At 35.3% G+C, this 19,541-nt stretch overlaps 1 protein-coding gene across 5 annotated transcripts in view; it reads right to left on the reverse strand.

Moving 5' to 3' along the window:
* Window positions 1–19,541, reverse strand: part of LOC112046894 (protein grainyhead) — a 126,993-nt gene that overhangs the window by 37,110 nt on the left and 70,342 nt on the right. For 2 of the 5 annotated variants that reach the window (XM_024083734.2, XM_024083733.2), the window contains exons 4-6: window positions 10,829–10,991; window positions 10,043–10,459; window positions 4,677–4,828 (exon numbers count right to left, since the gene is read on the reverse strand). In XM_024083734.2, the coding sequence (XP_023939502.2) occupies window positions 4,677–4,828; window positions 10,043–10,459; window positions 10,829–10,991 (732 nt within the window). The remainder of the gene's footprint in view (window positions 1–4,676; window positions 4,829–10,042; window positions 10,460–10,828; window positions 10,992–19,541) is intronic. The other 3 variants (XM_052882770.1, XM_052882888.1, XM_024083736.2) reach the window with 3 other exon arrangements.

Here is a 19,541-nt window from a genome sequence, read left to right on the forward strand (position 1 = left end):
ATATTTTCTACTTAAATACCGGTGTAATGTATAAACTATTAAATTTCACGGCCATCATAAATAGCTTAGAACTATGCAATATAACAATAATTTTACGTATCTGATCCCTTGACTCAAATGATCTAATAGAGCCTTACGTCAACTTAATGAACATTAAGTATTGATAATAATCTACAAGCAAACTTGTGTTTTAATGTAAATAAAAGTTATTATAAAAATTAATTGAATTAATCATTGTAGGTAAATAAATTGTAAATGAAAATAAACTCATTAATCAATGTAAAGTTTTCAATTTATACAGATTAAAGATGTATTAATTTGAGTTGTTAATAACTAAGGTATGTATAAATGATGTTCGATAATTGAAATATTTCTACAAATCGTAACCTTTGACCCAGCATTTTTTGCCGTTATTAGTTGAAGAACGATCTATTACCCGTATCTTAACGTCGATTTGACAAGCTTCTCTAATTTCTATACCAGGTTGTTTTAACCTGACGATTATAAAGTGGGTTGGGCGATATTTTTAAAACACATCTTGTACTTCAAAACAAAGAAGAATAATTCTAAGGCGATATACAATTATCGTATTTCCTACTTCTAGCAAGGCAATGTAATAGCAATATCTGATATAATTAATTCTTCGGAATAATATGGACAGATGTTCAGATCGCGTGCAGGCAGCAATCCAAGTATAATGCATTGCATTAAATTTTGCACTTAGAATCTGTCATGAACAAGTATACGAAGTACTCTATAGATTAAGGCCAACGGATACTTATAACGCATTTATAATGCAGATATAAACCTTTTCTAGATATTTACGTTTAAACTAGAGATACAGAAATGAAAAACGGTACCAGTAATGTAAAGATCCCATTACAGCAATTAGACAGCTCCGTCGAGTGGTAATCAACAGTGCATACATTAGTTGATTAAGTTACTGCCTTTAAAAAGCTCGTTCCTGTTAAACATTGACATGTAAATACAGAGAGTATTGAGGGCATCCACGCTGGGTGCCTTTATAAACTTAAATGGCCGGTAAGTAGTAGTATAAACTCACAAACGTAAGAGTTGTGAACTAGGAGCCGGGCATAGACGAGGAGCCGAAGAGAATATTTTAGGATTTACTCGAGCGCGGCAATCGAACATAGAGAGGAAACCTTGTAAGTTGTACATTTATTTACACTAAAAATAAGTAGATAATATTGGTAAGCAACAAAAAATTCTTCAACTCAACTTCAAAAATACCCAGCAGTAGTTACCAGCAGTAGTTAATAGCTAAAAGTGAGAATTTTGAAAATGTGACTATTTGACCATACCCTAAAGCAAAAGGAGAGTTACAAAGATGTAAAATAAAAAGGTTATATAGCTATCCTCATGCTGCGAGCGCAGTTTTATTAAGGAAATAGGAAACAAAAAGAAAAAGCTGTACCGATTTCTGATAGAAGAAGCAATAAAAATTGTCTTTAAATTCTGTAGTCTTTTCCCCCACCACTGAAGGCGGAAATATTCTAATATAATAATTTCTTTCTCTTATTATCTAATCTACTACAACAAATATATACTATAGCTAATAATGGTCTCCACGTCGCTGTAGTAAATCTAGATTTAGCATCATGGACTCCCTTACCAATAGAAACAGTATCATATTGAATAACGTAATATAAGACGCACAATCGACCGACCGAGTTTTTTGGGCCAAATGCAAGCAAGTAATTATCGAGATAATAATGCTAATGCACTTATCGTACTGACGACTGTTTCCGTCGCTTCGACCCAACGGTTCGTATAACGATTTGTTAAATAAAAGTTTAACTTGTTTGTCTTCAAGATTTAAATTATTTGTTTTGCTTAATGCATGTGGTTTGGTTCGGATATATTCATTCATTCTTATCTAAATATAGTATACATCTGTGCCTACTTATTATTTAAGTTTTATAAGGTAAGTACACATTTTAGGTTTACTAATTGTTCTACGACTCTTAAATAAATCTTTGTAATACTCGTAATGCATCCGAGATTATACATTTTTTGTGTTTGTCTATTTGTTCCAGGTGATCGCTGAAACGGCTTAATCCATTTGACGAGACTTTCACTGACTTAAAGCTGATGTTATAAGGAGTAACTGAACCTACTTTTATTTTTTTAATTTTATGCCATGTACTTCCAAAACTATATGATACAGTGTATAAAAATAGCATTAATTATTTTGGTCTTCTAATTATTTTCGTTGTAAAATATCCAAGACAGTAGTAAAAAATAACACTCATTATAAACTAAACAAATTAATATCTACGTTACTTACATTTCTTATGTAGTCCGAGTGAGCAAAATGCTGCATGGAAATAAATAAAATAGATTTTCATTATTCAATAGTTACCTAATAAGGTGCGTGCAATACGTTCATTACTGGATTCTTTGATACAATAAATCACAGTGCGCTTGTATTTTTTTCGATTGCAGGAAAGTTTTTGCACTAGGTTAGTTTACATAATTTATTTTAACCCTACAGAGTTTAAAGTATAGAAATATTAATTCATGTTATTAATTGTAAATGTATATTAATTTATACATATGTATATTAATCGTATACGTGTGTTAAAATAAAACAAAGTATGGAATCCGGAAATCAGAAGCATGTAGACTATTCAAAATTACCATTGATTAAGCAGTAATGTCTAAGGGCGATTAATATGGATTTCTCAGTACCCGCGGAATTAATTAATTAAACGCTAAAAGTTGCTCAGCTAAGTGCTACATATTAAACGAGTGTATAAATGAGTCACGTTGGAATCTAAAAAGCATTCAGTTACTTATGGAGTGTGGTAATTAGTTTTCATTCAATTTGTGGACCAACATTTTTATTTCAGTTATGTTGATTATTTGAAAAAGCTACTGATTTTCTTGAAAACTCTTTTCATTAGAATCTTCCTTCTCAATCGGTAGTATTTATAAATAGACAAAATGCCACAAGTGCTTATATTTATTCGATAAGTGTTTTTATAAACTTCAAAAGTTCAAATAATAAAAATATAATCACTTTTAAAAACCCATGTAGTAATTTTGTAGTATCAACGGATTTTGGATGGAGGAATGAACCTTTTTTTTCAAAAATGACATTTTGACTGTTGATTTGACAAATTTTCACTTAATTTCTAGAATAACTTCTTAAAATATACAACTATTTGTAACTGGCTATCTGAAGGCTCAATCAAAATTACCTTGTTACGAGTCAATTAGTTGAAGAGAAATAGGAAATTATTAATTATCATACACTTTCTGTTGGATTCAACAATCACGAACTTCAACTTAGCACCTCATACACACACGCACACAGTTCATACAACACACACACACACATACAGGCACACAATTTGAAGCTTAACCCTTTACTATGTATGTATAATTTATTATTTTTATTCTGAGTGTGTAAGTGCCGTAGGCTCCTTGATGGGGCCTAAGCGGCGTCACCGGGGGGTTTGGGTGAGCGTTTATCTATCGTCTGATGGGATCTATAGCATAACAGACCAGCAGGCCAATTCACGAACATGTTTGATAGTAGAAAAATACGAAAATGACCAACAATATATTGTTTAGATTTTTTATTAATTAAGTCACTTGATTTAGTATTCACTATTTATTTAATCCATAAATTAGAATTCTATTCTTCAAAATTGAGATTATAGATAAAAGTCATCCGGTGTTGACAACCTTTTGTTGATATCATAGTGAAGGTAGATGATATTGCCCAGTTGACATTGTGATTTTTGTTAACAATCTCATTGCTTCAAAATAATTTTATTACCACTCGTACTTAATAAATAAGATGTGTTAATACAGGTATATATGTCAACCATGAATATGTTATACATAAAGGGCTGACAATGTGTGTGTTCGGGTCAAAACGTATTTTCCTAGAAAGGGCCGCTTTATCACAGATTGAAGGTGCAAAGTGGTCGGTCAATATCGTTGCACGGGATGTAGGTTGTTTTCATCTATTCACACCAGCGCGTCATGCGTGTAGGTAAACGGTTATTAAATTATTTTTACAATTTACACTGGCCATTCACGGGTTTCATTAACGAGTTTTTATAGAAAAACGTGATTGACTCTACATTTCACTATATTTTTACGGTTTGAAACAAAATGGCACTATTTAACTTTCCAGGAAAACATGGCAAGGATAGACCTCACATATACGACAATATACCCTCAACTAAGACAACTAACCCTAACTAAACTAAGGGTTAAAATGTATAAAAATGCTTGTTTTAGTAACTCTACTTTTAGGTAACTTTTACGTTCATCTTTTACAATTTGATAAATACTTAACTTTTATATTTGTTTATTTGTCACCCTCCATAACATAAACATTTTAAGCCCCAAATACATGGATACTGGCGTCACAATCAATATTGTCATAAAGAAGTTCACACGCATCGTTACACACTTTTGCACTGAAATATCTACTGCCTGTCTCAACAAGAGATTGACCGCCTTGGCAGAAATTCGATCGGATTTTTTTTTTATTCATATTAGACTTGCGCTTGACTACAATCATGCCTGGTGGAAAGCAATGATGAGGTCTAGGTTGGAGCGCGCTTGCCTCCTTACTACTACGTTATTAGTACTATAGCAGAATTTAAGTAGCAATATACATATAAGATACTTACAATTTAGCGATCTGTATCTTGTCAGCGTCGTTCTGCCGGCCGAAGTCATGCCAGGGCCGCGTCCGGGGCTGCGCGGGGGAATGGTGCGCCGAGGGGGTGCCGCGCCCATCCTCGCCCACGGGCTGCTGGCAGATTACCGTGTACTCGAACGACTGTGTGACCACAACATACACACGTCTTATACTCATCCCTTACACACTATCTAGGAAATTAAGCCCTATATTCATAAATATCTATTAATATTTACGTTTAAAGTTCCCTTTATTTTGAAGAAATTTGACGTGTAAATCCTAATTCATGTTTATAAATAAAGCCGTAGAGACCTAACCCTTACATATTATAAAATTCTAAATGAAGAAATAAGATTTAATTAAGGATTTCATTTGTTTGTTAGTTACGAATGGGCTCCGACTGGACTGATTTTTTTACCAATGAAAAACTATGTTATCAGCTCGTAGCAACAGTTTATCGTACTATTCTCACTGCTATCAATGGATATAGTCCATATAGATCCATTGCTGTAAATATTAGGGTTAGACATTTGTTTTTAATTTAATTTGTCTGACGGACTAATATAATAAAATTCTCAAACTTTCCACGGTTTAGGGGGTGGATTCAAACCAATGAGGTCTTTGGTACAATCACTACCGGTTGGACTACCTATAGTTGTACTAACTTTTCAGCCCGCTAGCTGAAGTTGAAGAAGATGTTTTGACAATGTCGGTTGATTAAAAACATAAATATGTACAAATATAAAATATTAGAGTGACTTTCCTCCAATACTGTGACAGCGTTCTTCAAAGATAAATAATTCAGTGATCATCATTATCAGGCTATTAACTGCTTTCCTCCTTATATGACAGGATATGGAACCTAGACCCATCACGCTGCTTTAATGCGAGTTGGCGCGAAAAACAATATTAACAAATAGTATTCTTATCGTTATGATATTTGATATATATATATTTTTTATTCTTTACAAGTTAGTCCTTTGTCAGTAGGGTGGTATCTAGCCACGGCAGAAGCCTCCTACCAGCCAGACCTGGACCAATTAAGAAACCCTCAATCGGCTCAGCCGGGGATCGGACCCAGGACCTCTGCTTTGTAAATCCAACGTGCATACCTCTGCGCCACGAACTAAGTCAAAATCATGACAGATTCATATAAACTAAACTTAGTTTAATTTATTATCAACACAACCTTCAAACACTGCACAGTTTTGGTGGAAAATCACACTACAACACGTAAAGATAAAGCAAAATTAAAGTGTCTACGAGTACAATGAATCCTATTTTACAGACATAATGTGTGTGACTGGAGCGACAAAATCAATATTTTGGGATACGGAAGAATTTTCACTTTAAGCGATTTATTTTGTCAATGACAGTATGGAAAAATGACGACTACGCGCCTGGCACGCGTTGTGTGACAACATAAAACGTGTTACTCTTTAAATGAATTAAGAAACAGTGGAGTAATCTCTAGTGTTAAAATGATCTTTTCTTGCCTTGCATCTTGCGTCAGAGCCAGGAGCGTAGACGTGAGGTATACTTCCACACATTACACTAACAGATAATAATAGGATTCAGCCAAACTAGATACCATAGAAGCATTTACATATTTAGTTACTAATTATGACTATAAATCAAAATTATAGATATTTATATCTATTCTAGACATATAAATTGTTTTACAAATTTGTTTATTATTAGAATATATTTGTCTAGAAATATAAAATGCATTAGGTACTTAAACCTTTAGTCCAGAGCTTTAAAATAGCTATTTAGGTCATCTTACTATTAATTAAGTTAATGTTTCTGTAATAGTTACCAAAACACAGGAAGCTAAGTTATATAACGAAAGCAGCCACTAAATAACACGTATTCATTGAATTAAAAAATACTACGATATACTAACAAATATATCGATATCTTTTACATATCTTAAATTGCTGGGGTATGGGTATAAATAATTAAATAAATATCAATAAAAATAAATTGGTTATTTTATTTTGAATTAATGTTTGAGTGACCTCCAAAGCACGAGATTCAAATCTCAATTTGGTATAATTATCTTAATTCACCAAAGCAAAAAAATTAGGAAGCCAAGGGTTCAAAGTTCACTAATTTACTTATTCCACTATGTATTTCATTATACATTAGTAGATAAGCCATTGTATGTATAATTAATTACGTAAATATAATATACCTAACAAAATAACACTATAACTGTTAAAATGCTTTGAAAGTAAATTTGAGATAAATATGTATCTACTATATATTTATAAAATCCATCATATTTGTTAAATCAGCATCATTAATCAGTCTAATTAGTGGAAAGCCACACATAATATAAATTACGTAAGTGGTAAAGTTACTAAGGACCTATTGGTGATTTCCTAATACCCAATTGATCTATTTATTTAAAGCTACTTCTCACTGCGAATAGCTTGTATAGACGTTAATGCTGTTACAATTAAAAAATACATGCTCGTAGCATTTAAAATTTAAAACTATAGTTCGAACTTATACTATGGGAAATTTTATATTTTCTAATGCAATAAGTAATTGCAATCGTTTACATAAAATATAATTAACTTTGACTAGCTTCACTTTAATTGAAATTGAAAAAGCTTGTACCTAATTGTTAATAGTTTATCTAAGAGTATCATAAATTATAATATAAGATTCGGAACGTAAAATCCTTATAGTAATGTAAAACAACTTAAATTGATCGCAGATTACCGCAAGACCCGCTAAAACCGCAAAAGACGCGAGTGATGCATAGATTCCTATCTATACTAATATTATAAGAGGTAGAGTTTATGAGGTTGTAAGGGGTAATATCAGGAGATACCCATTTCGAAAATTATTTTACAAATAGGAAGCCACGTTATTTGTAAGTGGCATAGGCTATATTAAATTATCTCCTTATTTCCACAGGAACGGGAACCACTCGGATAAAACTACTGTCTGTCTACTATGTAATAAAAATGCAAATTACATCAAAAGAAATGTCGATGCAGTGGATGTGGCAATGAATTTGAAATCCTGGCTTTGGATAAGATTGATAAGACTTGCGGCTCAGTGGCTCAGCGCATCTGCCGGTAGTCTACGATAAACTCAATAGAACTGTTATTTTGATGGATGTGGAACCTTTTTAAGTGTTGTCATAAGATTTTTATAGTGCTTTACAACACATAAATTAAAATTTAAATTGCCTCTAATATATGTAAATTGTTTAGCAGTTTTTATAATAGAATATCCTTAATTCATAAGTATATTTTCAGAAAATAGTTTTTGATAGATATTATTGTATATATGATACCTAATTTAGTGAATTTGATGAGATTCTTTAACCAAAACTAATCTTTAAACAATTCGAAACGTAGAGTAGGTACCGAATAAATAAATATGTTTTTGAATATTTTATCATTTTGCTTTTAACAATAACCACGAAATACAGAAATTCAATATGGAGCGTTATGGTAACATTATATTTCAAACATGTATGAATTATCTCATACAAACATAATCCAATGAAAGTGGTATCAATAAAAAAATGGTGTGTATGCATAAAGTCGCATATTATAATAATATCAAAAAACTGTTACTTTATATAAAAAAAGTATTGTTTTAATATTAAGTAAACATAAAAAAACAAGGAACTTAAAAATTAAACTTTCAAATATTGCTTCATCAAAAAATACATGTTTCAAAAATTAACTAAAGTAGGATAAAATATAGAAACACTATTTTTAAATTTCAGCTAGGGATAGTTAGGTTAAATTTAGATGGTAGATACTATTGCTGCAATATTCTCGTATCTACATGTGGTTTTGTTACTAGGCTGACATGTTGCAGCAATTCGTAAATCGTATAATCTACAATGTTTACGATCTTGATTATGTGCCTGACCTGTGATTTGTGCATTTTCTACACACTTTTGAATATTTGGATTAAAATTTAAATATACTCGTGTGCAATACTGCAACTTTTTGCATCATGAAAAACAAAATGTAACTACTGACATTACTTAAGTTTACTAGCATTCCAATAAGATTCACATACATGTATTAAACCTAAGTACCTAATTGGATGACTGAGCTTTGATCAATATTTCTTAGGTATTTTTGTTTTTAATGAAACCCAGCTATATCGATTTATCCTCTGTGGTATTTTTAAATTATATCTATAAGTACTTAAACTCGTTATTTACAAGAATTGTTTAAAGGTATTAGATAGATTCTTATAAGACGCTGTCCAATTACACAGCTGTAAGATGTGAATGTAACTTTGTTTGCGACACAATGATAGATAAAATAATTAGATTGACACGGTGGCTGGCTCGTGAGCGCCACACCTAGGAATGACAAGTCCTTCGGGCCCACTTAGTTTGCTGCCTGATTATACAGGAGTCATGTCAATTTGTTATTTTAAATATGTTCGCCATTAAGTTTACGATTAATACCGACTGTTTGTATACGTGTCACATTACTGCTGTGAAGTTGCGACACGAGTCACGACCATTGTTCAGAGATAGGTAGTAGGTACCTACTTCATCGATTACAATTATGTAATTACTGCAGATCAAATGACAACTTAGTTTAATCACTATTCGTACTAATAGATTGCTGGGTATAAAGTTTAAGGAATCCAATTAGCTTATTATTGCCCAAGGTTACTTAAATTACCTATTGTATAATCATGATTCATATTCGATGGTAATTTGTTTTTTGTAATAATATTTTGTTTGGGCAAATTTGAATTAATCTCTGAATATATCAGGTATAATGTGTATCTTTAGGGAAAATTAATTTTGCATATTACATGCAAGGAAAACCTTATTTTTTATGCTTTTGAAATTGAGCACAAAACATAAGTCCACATTCAGAGCCTATTTCTATAAAAAAAAAAAATCTATTCAAAATTATTTAAAAAATATTATACTTATAAATAATAGCACAATGGTTTATGAAATACTACGGCTAAGTAACTAAATATGTAAGCACTTATATGTAAATAAGAGAGCGCAGGAGGGCTTTCGCTGCTGTAACATATCTATTCATATTATAGACATACGAACATGGCATAGTTCCTCAAGATATCCATGTGCTTTGTATCTGAGAAAATTTTGTAGGCGTTATGTTTATGTACTTTACGTCTTCTCTACCTAATTCATAAAAAATTCAAATGTGTAAATAACGTATCTACCCACCCCGGTTTAGTTCTCCTGTAATGAATACGATTAGTCCCGCTAGAACGTAAGACTAATTAAATCTAATGTAAGTTGTTAATGTGAAAGCAAGTGTGGAGTGTAGGGTGAGTGGTGTGAGCCCGCCCGCCCGCGCCCTCTGGAGCACCGACCTGCTGCACGGCGGTGTGGTCCCGCGGCGTGACCGCGTCCGCGCCGATGCCGCTGTCCGGCGACGGCAGGTCCACGGTCAGGCCCGCGGCCGCAATTACACTCTTGCTGTGGTAGCGAGGCGCCGAGTACCGATCGCCGAAAGCCGACGCCGACGCCGACTCGGTGTCGCTGTAGGGCGGCGCGGCTCTCTGCTGGTAGCCTTCGCCCACGAAGTACTCTCTGTAGTAGGGCTCGCCAGCGAAGGCCGTCGTCTGGCGCGAGTACTGATCGCCGTAAGGCGTGGGACTGGGGGTGCCGGGCGGCGCGAACATTTGCGCCGCGTACATGGCCGCGTCCGGGAGGAGCGAGCCGGCGGAGGAGGCCCGGGACGGGACCGGGGACGGCGATGCCGCTTCGCCCGACTCGCCGACCGCCACCTGCGGACACACGCGCCTGTTACACGCGTTCTCCCACGACAATTGTCCGCTCCGCAAAGTCGACGCGTACATGCCGCGTCGAGACACTACCACCGCTTCACGTACACTAGGTTCTCTCTACAACACAGTCACGACACGAGTCGGTCCAACGATCCAGGCGGGCGAAGGGTCCTCGCGATCACCTAAGCGGACTCGCACCGGGCGGGCGGCGCAGGCCGGCCGAGCTGGGGCGCGGGCGGGCGCGGTCAGTGGTACTCGAGCGGGGCGCTCGGCACATCGTACGCTAGCGGTAAACAATACATGAAGAACCGTGCGGCGAGTGTGTAAGTGCGTGCGCGCGCGACGGCGGCGTGCGGACGTGTGACGCACCTTGTGTCGCGGCGGCTTGAGCGCGTGCGGCTCGGGCTCGTCGACCACCTTGCGGCTGAGGTCCTCGGGCTCGCGCTTCACGAGGCCCGCGTGCAGCAGGCCCGTCAGCTCGCCCAGCTCCGCCCCGTGCGCGCCATTGGCCGGCTTCGGCGCGCCGCCGGCCCTGCGGAGGGGAGACGGGTGTGATTGGCGCCGTGCGCGAGCGCCGCCGGCCGCACTGCGAGCCGACTCAGCCGACGCGAGCGCGCGCAATGTCTGCGCCGACTCGCAGTTCGCGCTCTGCGCCACTAATTACAATATCAATAATATTCTAATCTCCGACTTCACAAAAAGTAACTAATGAAAATACCTTATCAAACCTCCCAAAGTAATTCTATAATTTTGTATCTTAGTTTAATGATAATGATTTGTAAATTAAATTATGAATTTTATTCTAATATCGGAGACTAGAAAAGAAGAAAACAAATTAAAATAACGAGAACAATGAAACTTTAAAAAAATTAAAGAAATTCGCAGTAGTCACCTTAAAATATAGTAAAGAATAAAATATATTTAAACCTCCTAGTTGTCCACTATATGACTCCGAAAAGTAGATGCAGAAATTCCTTCTTCTTAAAAAAAAACAAAACCTTAATGAATCTTTAACGGTAGTATCACTGTCAACAGACAGACTTGACTTTGCAAAGTTCTTGTAAACAAAGCCTACTTAAAATAAACTAAACTTTAAATGATTTGGTGATACAAAAAATGAATATTATGATAAGACCTAAATGTCCTACCTACCTTACTTAATATTTTAGCTTTAAAATCTCTGAATAGAGAAAGATGCACTTGATAAAAAATAGATTTGCAACTTAAACTCAATAGCCTACTGACTATCAGTAGGCTATTGAGTATAGGTGCATCTCTTATCGATGCTCATTCGACCCAAAAACCATAGGTAGGTAATCCTACCAAAAATTAAATACATAATTTTCATTTTAAATGGGTTTGAAGCCATAATTTAAATATATGGTTCATGAAAATCTACCTAAAGCGAAATAGTATTCATAACCATCATTAACTACCGATGGACATTAACGAAACAAAATATTATTTAGTATTACATTACAGCACCTGATCTCGACCTAAGATCTTTCGATAAGTTTAATGAAACAGAGAAAAACAAAAAAGCTTATGTGCAAAGCAAAAACATAATTTATTTATTAACCTGTATTGCACAATTTTGCAATTAATAGTTCAATTATTTAATTAAGAGAATTTATTAAGAAATGTGAACATAAGACTGGACACGGTACTGTGACAAGGCAAATACTGACGAATGCAGCTACTGAGTAATAAGCTTACGTTGAAGCTAATTAATTATGACAATTGATCAACAAATGTTAAATATACACTGCAAATGCTGACTTGTGCAGCGAGATCAGTAACAGGCGAATAACCTTTTGTTTGCTCTTTTACCCCTTTTGTGATTCTTGAGGCAGTGTGCGGTAAAGTTTTTCTTTTACGTACATGTGTGGAGGTAAAATTCCCTACGAAATTCTAGTAGCATACAGGTCATATCCTACTCGCATAGACTGAAACTACCTACATCGCTATTTACTTCACTGTAAGTAGCAGTAGCAGTATTCTGTAACGATGTTTTATAACTCGATAGTATGAATTTTATTTTATAAATTTCAAGTATGATTTTTACCTCTTCTATCACGGTACTATACTGAAAGAGACACGAGTCCAAAACTCACAGTGGAGTTATAAAATTATTGCTATAGAATAGTGCTACAGCACCGCAATACATTACCTACTCGAAAACTACTTACTTATTATTTTAAAAATTTTCTGTTTATATATAGGTTTGTTTATCTAAATTATATCGTTGCATTCTTACACATCAAAGTAGCGATTCATTTACAGCTATTAGAAACATTCCATTAAACTGAAGCCGAGTGTGATTTGTTTGTACGAGAGTGAAGGCAGCCACCTCCGCAAGGGGCGCGGGCGCGGCCGCGTCCGGCGGTGTCAGTGCACGCCGATTTATGATAATTGAAGACATGTTTCATTGGCGCTCAGATGTTTATTTTAGATAAGGGTTCCTCGTGGCACTATTTCATGCGTCCGAATTGGCTGGACGCGCGACCTCCCGCGAGCTTCACCTCACCGGCTCCGATTGCAACTCTCGCATTGATCATCCGCAATTTATAAACACAGAGTGCAACAGGAACGCGACGAGTGTGAAAATTATGCGTACGATAATGTTAAGGTTGATTCGATATTTTTTATTTGTATGAAATATTGGAGAGCTTAAGTCGCGTTTAAGTCTTTTCTTGGATAACGAATCTGTACCACTATTCTTTAGTGATATTTTTAACTCGACAATGTGAACTTTGAATTCGTATCTATCGCTTTCTATTTACGGAGACGGAGAGAGATAGATAATTCAAAACTTGAGTCGAGTTTTTAAAACATCGTTACAGGATAGCGCTACTGTTTTGAAAATCGAGCTTTTAAAAATAAATAGACAAATACCTCTTAATTAAAACAACGTGTGCCAAATATAAACTGGCTGATTAATTCATCACCAGACTCATCACGTACTAGACATATACAAACATATATAAGAATGCATTTGGAATAAAACCCAAACCGAGTGATCAAGCTTTATTAGAGCAGCTTTGCTCTAATAAAGCTTGATCACTCGGTGTGTTAGAAGAAACTAATATGACTATTATAAGCAATGTAACAAGAATGAATGATAATATTTTAGTCTAGTTTAAGCTCGTTCATTCAGTGGTACCTAAACCATGGTTGACAAAGTATAAAATGCACTCAGTTAAACTTCGTTTAATCATACTTAAATCATTAAACTGCAGTAAAACATCGAACACTACAATAAGTCCTAAAAATGTTGAAGCCTTATGAGCTCCACGACTAAAAGGGGTCGAATCCAAAACTGAAATGACCTAGGTTCAATCGCAACTTCGTATCCACTCGCTGTAGGTACAAGCTTTCGTTTAATTGAAGGGAAACAGGATTATTACTAAATATGATAAAAAAAAATATTTATAAAAAAAACTACTAAAACGAACACAAAGAGAAACTTTAGTTAAATTTTAGTTTTAAAAAGTAGGTAGATATTAGGTTAACTATGTTTATTGAATACATTTTGTTTTATACAATCATTAAATAAAAAATCCAGTTATATACCGTTGAAACCAAACTCTACATTACAGTTGTGTTATGACATCGAAGGGCTTAAGCCGCCAAAATCTTTTTTGAAGGCATGCAAATTGAATTTGCACTAATCCGGAGTTGCTGTGCCCGCGGCGAGGCGGAGCAGACATCGTTATTCATGCGCCGCACAATGCAGTGTTTACTTGTCGATGTTCATTGTTTGCCTCTCATTGCAGTGCGACGAGCATTGTGCTAACAGCTGAGCGTTTAAAAGTTAGCATGTTTGAACTCTAACGTTCTATTCTCCTTCAACTTGTGGAGGTATTAGATTCAAAATCGAAGACAAAGTTAAAATTCGTTTATTCATTAACAAGTGATGTTTAATTTGAACCTTCATTATATTTAAAATATAATCTGTTTCCTAAAATGAGTCGCAAGCTTAAAATAAAAAACTTGAATATTACGTTTACCGTCGAACTGTTGCCATACTCTAGTAACTAGCATTTTTCCCATCCAACTAAGTAAAAACTTAATTGGAGGGAAAAGCGATGAAAGATGAATTTTGGTAGAATGGCAAATGAAACTTCGTACCAAAACATAGGGTAATTTTTGACCCTAACATAAAAATAGAAGGGGGTGAAATAGGGGTTGAAAGTTTGAATAGAAAGTTCTTCATTTTTAAAGTCACACTTTTAAAAATTTGTTCGTAAATCATAAAATAAATACGAAATATGATGTAATTCAAGAATTTTTAAAATTCAAACCATAAAGAGGGGAAATAGGGGTTGAAAGTTTACATTGATTTCCACGCGGACGAAGTCGCGGGAGTCCACTAATTACCAATTATTTACCTACAGTACAGTTTAACTGTCAGCTTGTTTGGACTAAGTCCTGACCCTTACTTGATCACTCAAGCAAGTCACCAACGAGTAAGTATCAATTATCAACCATCGATAGTAGGCAAACTGTTGTAGTTAATGGATTTTATAAATGAAATATCTACAGGAACCTATTCCTGTATACATATTGCTAAGTACATTTACAGGAACCTATTCCTATAGGTATACATATTCCTAAGTACAGGTGTAAAGAATTTGAAATGTAAAAAAACCGTTACAAATACAACAAGATACTTTTCCCAAACATCTATAATCTGATATCGGTGTCACGTTGCCGTATATTACCATAACACTGGCAGTAATAATCGTAAGAATGAACTTCGTTTCAAGTATTCGAGCTACTTTTTGCATACAAATAGGAAATTTTAAATGAATGCACTTTAGGAATGTGTATCGCATATCGCGCGTATGCAATCGCCTTTATAATTATTTGCAATGTTTACTTAACACCCTTTCACACATGACGAGATATCGACAATACAATGCGTAGAGGGTGAGTTACCCCTCGACAAACATAACAGTATGAAGCGTCAAGAAATTATCAGCTTCCTAAATATTGTACGCAATAGTTTTAATATTTAAAGTAAACTTTTTATAATATATCAACTTTAATGTAAAGCATTAAAAGCTTATTTATTTAAACATTAATTTTCTACGTAATTCGCTGATAGTATCTACTCGTAATATACGGTTGTATTAACCACACGACTGCTTGTCTACATTATGGGTTAAACGTCTGAATATTTAATTAACGCTAAAATTACCGCGCATCTACATACACTGTAATCGTTCATGATAAGATCTAAAATAAATAATAATTTCTTATTCTACGGAATAACGAGATAAGTATACTTAGAGATGGGATGTGTGTAGGGTTGCCAAGCTCCTATTTTTACGCCAATTATTGGATATTAAAAGTTTATAAAACCGATGCGCTTATCTGCTAGAATGTATAAGTTATGAAAAATATAGCTTTTAGAGCTTTGATGTCTCAATAGCTCTACGGTTAAAAGGCCGGCGTCAACAAGCGAGAGGTCATGGATTCGATCTCAACCTGTTGGACTATTGTCGTATTACTACTCCTCACTTAGTCTGTATGGCTAATTCATTAATGGAATTACGGAAGGAGAACATTGGTCATGGTTAAGAAATATTAATTACTTGTGGAACAAAGACTGAAAGTACCTAATTTAGAATTAAGAACTTGCAAATTGTCCCACTTTTATGGAAATGTGTCCCACAAAACATACCGTACTATTATGACGTAATTTTACCCAGTGTAGCTTTTCTTTTTGGTTTTGGCAACCCTAGTTACACCAGATTGAAATCAAAGGCGACGACAGTTTATACATCGTTTGACGAATAGATTAAAATCTATCGAGCATTAAAGCGAGATGAAGAAGGCGCTTGCAGCGGATGTGAGAAACGTTATTCCATTCTATTTGAATATATCATTCGACCAAATGTAGGTTTATTGCTACTTTTCTCACGGAACTAATACATTATCAAAATCTTTAATTGAAAAAGATTTCGCCATTTGTCTCAGCCATTAAAATAAATGTTTGATTGCGTAGATCATAAACAAATAATGAGGCTCGGCGTGATCCAATCAGTCCAATACCAAATAGTCTATTTTTCCACAAGCAGCTTGAAAAATACAAGCAGACTTTTTCTGAATGCGTAAACGATGCTTAAGATGTTCCCATATATCAGAACATAATAACATCTTGATACAATTTAAAAACTAATTAAGATGTTTTTAATAGAATATAGATACAACTAAAGTGTAGTTATCTCACGAGAACGCCAGCTGTTATATTATAATTCGCAACGGCCACTACGCTGCTAAATTGTAATTTAACTTGTCGTCATTTGAATGGAATATATGCCTTAGATAAAGAATGGTCAAGAAGAATGGTCAAGCCCCGATTTCATATTGCTCTATGTGCTGGCCAACTGTGGGGGACATAACGAAGTTGCTTCTTTTTATGCATTACTTTATAAGAGGGTAGGCCTTATACGGGGGAACTGAATGGTATTAACACCGTGCCACAACAGGCATTAACAATACAGATATATCTTCAGTAGGAAACCGGTTCTAGTTATAAATGGGTCACACGGTCCCAGCTTCGAGTTTTTGCGAAGCAATAGCAAGGATCCGATGGAAATTTTAATTTGCTATTTTAGTACATTGCATAATTAATTCAAATTTTAATTCGTTTAGGTTTTTTATTAAGATTCTGTATACGGCTAAAATCCAATTGCAGTTAATATTATATTAATTATAATAATATAAAACTTAGTAGATATTAATTTCGTTTGTGAGTGCATTACCTTTTAATGTAAGTAGGTACGAATAGTAGACACGTCCAATCTGAATTCAAAGATTCATATTTATGAACTTATTTAACATGTATTTTGGTTTGTAAATATTAAATTAGGGCTTTTGGGGACATAAAGTTTTGTGGTTCAATAAACTTGTATAAGAAAAATAAAAATCAAAATGAGAAAAGAAAAATCCTGAAACCTAATCAACATCACCAACGCAGCCGAAAAAAATCATCATTATTAGTCCAGCCAATACATTTGATTGGTGTTGATTTATTTAAGATATAATAAAATCGTAAAATGTTTAAATGTTAATAAAAAATTGCCAGATTGCCCAAGGATTCCGATTATGAATTTTAATGATCTAACACACTCTATAAGGAGAGTGTGTTAACGAGTACAAAAGTGTGTTGACAAAGATAACTTTCCCGTTATTTGCAAAGCACGCAGCCACGATCGGTGACAGGGTCGAGAGGTCGAGGCCCTCCAGGGCCATCCCGGCGAGCGTTTCTATGCTAATCTGTGAGACAGCATCCGAGAACCACCGACAGCTATTAATGGCTCTAGCCGTTTTCACTCTACGGCTATATTTTCCCGGACCTGGGCATTGCCGGCGAGTTGCGCCCGCGCTCTACGCGGCGCGTTTACGAAACATGTTTCACGCCTACGATTTGGAAGTAACATAATATACGAACCGAGCTAGTTAATTTCTACATCTATCGTGCATTCAATTCAAATATTACGAGCGATTTAGACAACAAACACAGCGCACCGAAACTGACGATGATATGGCACTGAACTATATATCGGATTAGCATACAAACGCGACGGCGACGCTCACGGATGGGTGCGGGCGAGCCGCAGCGTTCGTTATAATTTTGAATGTATGAATGAGAAATAGCAGCACACGTCGGTACCGGCGCGTGGGCCGCGAGCCGACAATGTGCCGCGACAAGTCCTGGGCGTCCTTGTCAATGTGAGCCGCTTCCAGCCACATCCGTCTATTGTCGTTGTTTGTGTTTATGCACTCCCGTAAACAGTGACGAGGATGACAGGCCGAAACCGTCGCCCTACCCGAGCCCGTATATATATTGTGTACTCGTAGGTGCATCACTGTTTAAATAAAAACTAACCCGCCTTACGATAACAATTTAAAATCGTTAATGTTAAGAATTACATGTAATTTAAAAAATCACTCGTTAAAACGCCAAGTTAGTTTTTGCTTTTATTGTACCAACAATTCCAACTAAAGATAAATTTTTGTTGAATATGTTTAACATTTTCATGAATTAAATTTCCTTACATTGTGAAATGTGTTTGTAGAACATAATAAAAGAATTAATAGCGCAGTGTGAAGAGAACATTATGCATTCTTTATAGTTCCTAAATAGGAGTGTGACGCAAGGTTTGCTCATTTCGGTGGCACCTTTGAAAGGATGCTGTTAACAACCTCTTTCAAAGAGCGAGCATAATTTGATCGGGGTCGCGTTTCTATGGGAATAACAGAGAATACGACAACCTATCTTTTTTGAGTGAATTTATTAAATGGTATGTTTTGTAGACATTTAATTTCTATATGAGTTACAACGAACTTGGAAAATTTAAAAATAACTTAATTTATCTCTAAGAAGTATTGCATAGAAGTAATTAGTAAATATTTTAGGATACTAGGTATAACAATATATTTAAACAGGCTAAGCTATATATAAAATTCATAAATTAATGTTTTATTTTATTATTGCATAAAACTTTGTTGCAAAATAGTTGTACAAATTATAAACCGACAACTTTTTATAGAAGCTCGCAAGATATTCGCGCACGGTATGCTAAAATATGGTAATACCTGAATGATACACAGGAGCGGGAGCAGGGGATAAGACGCGGGGTACAGTCGCGAACTCTTATTTCGATAATCCCGCTATACGTATTCAAATGAGCACCTATGATTTATTGAGTGGAACATTAACATTTTTATTATTTGTTATTCTTACACCTTTCTTTAGGGCGGAAGCCACGCGGCCTCAGTCTCTATCTACTCGGCCGTGAGACTCAACACAGCACCCCGCCTGCGTCAGTTGTAACAAAAAAATACTACGATAAAAGATCCAATATTATCATAGTATACGTATAAATTTTACGCGAATTCATTTCGTATTCACAGCGCTTCGATATTTGTCGATTATAATGATAATTGCCGCTATACACGAACTTCGACGTAATATACGGCCGTGAGAATCGATGATTGATTTTCCGGAATCGACTTCGATTGGGACGATGATCAAATTCATAAATGTATAATTTTGTTACGTTGACCT

Source organism: Bicyclus anynana, chromosome 1 (assembly GCF_947172395.1).
Source record: "Bicyclus anynana chromosome 1, ilBicAnyn1.1, whole genome shotgun sequence".
NCBI classification, from domain to species: domain Eukaryota; kingdom Metazoa; phylum Arthropoda; class Insecta; order Lepidoptera; family Nymphalidae; genus Bicyclus; species Bicyclus anynana.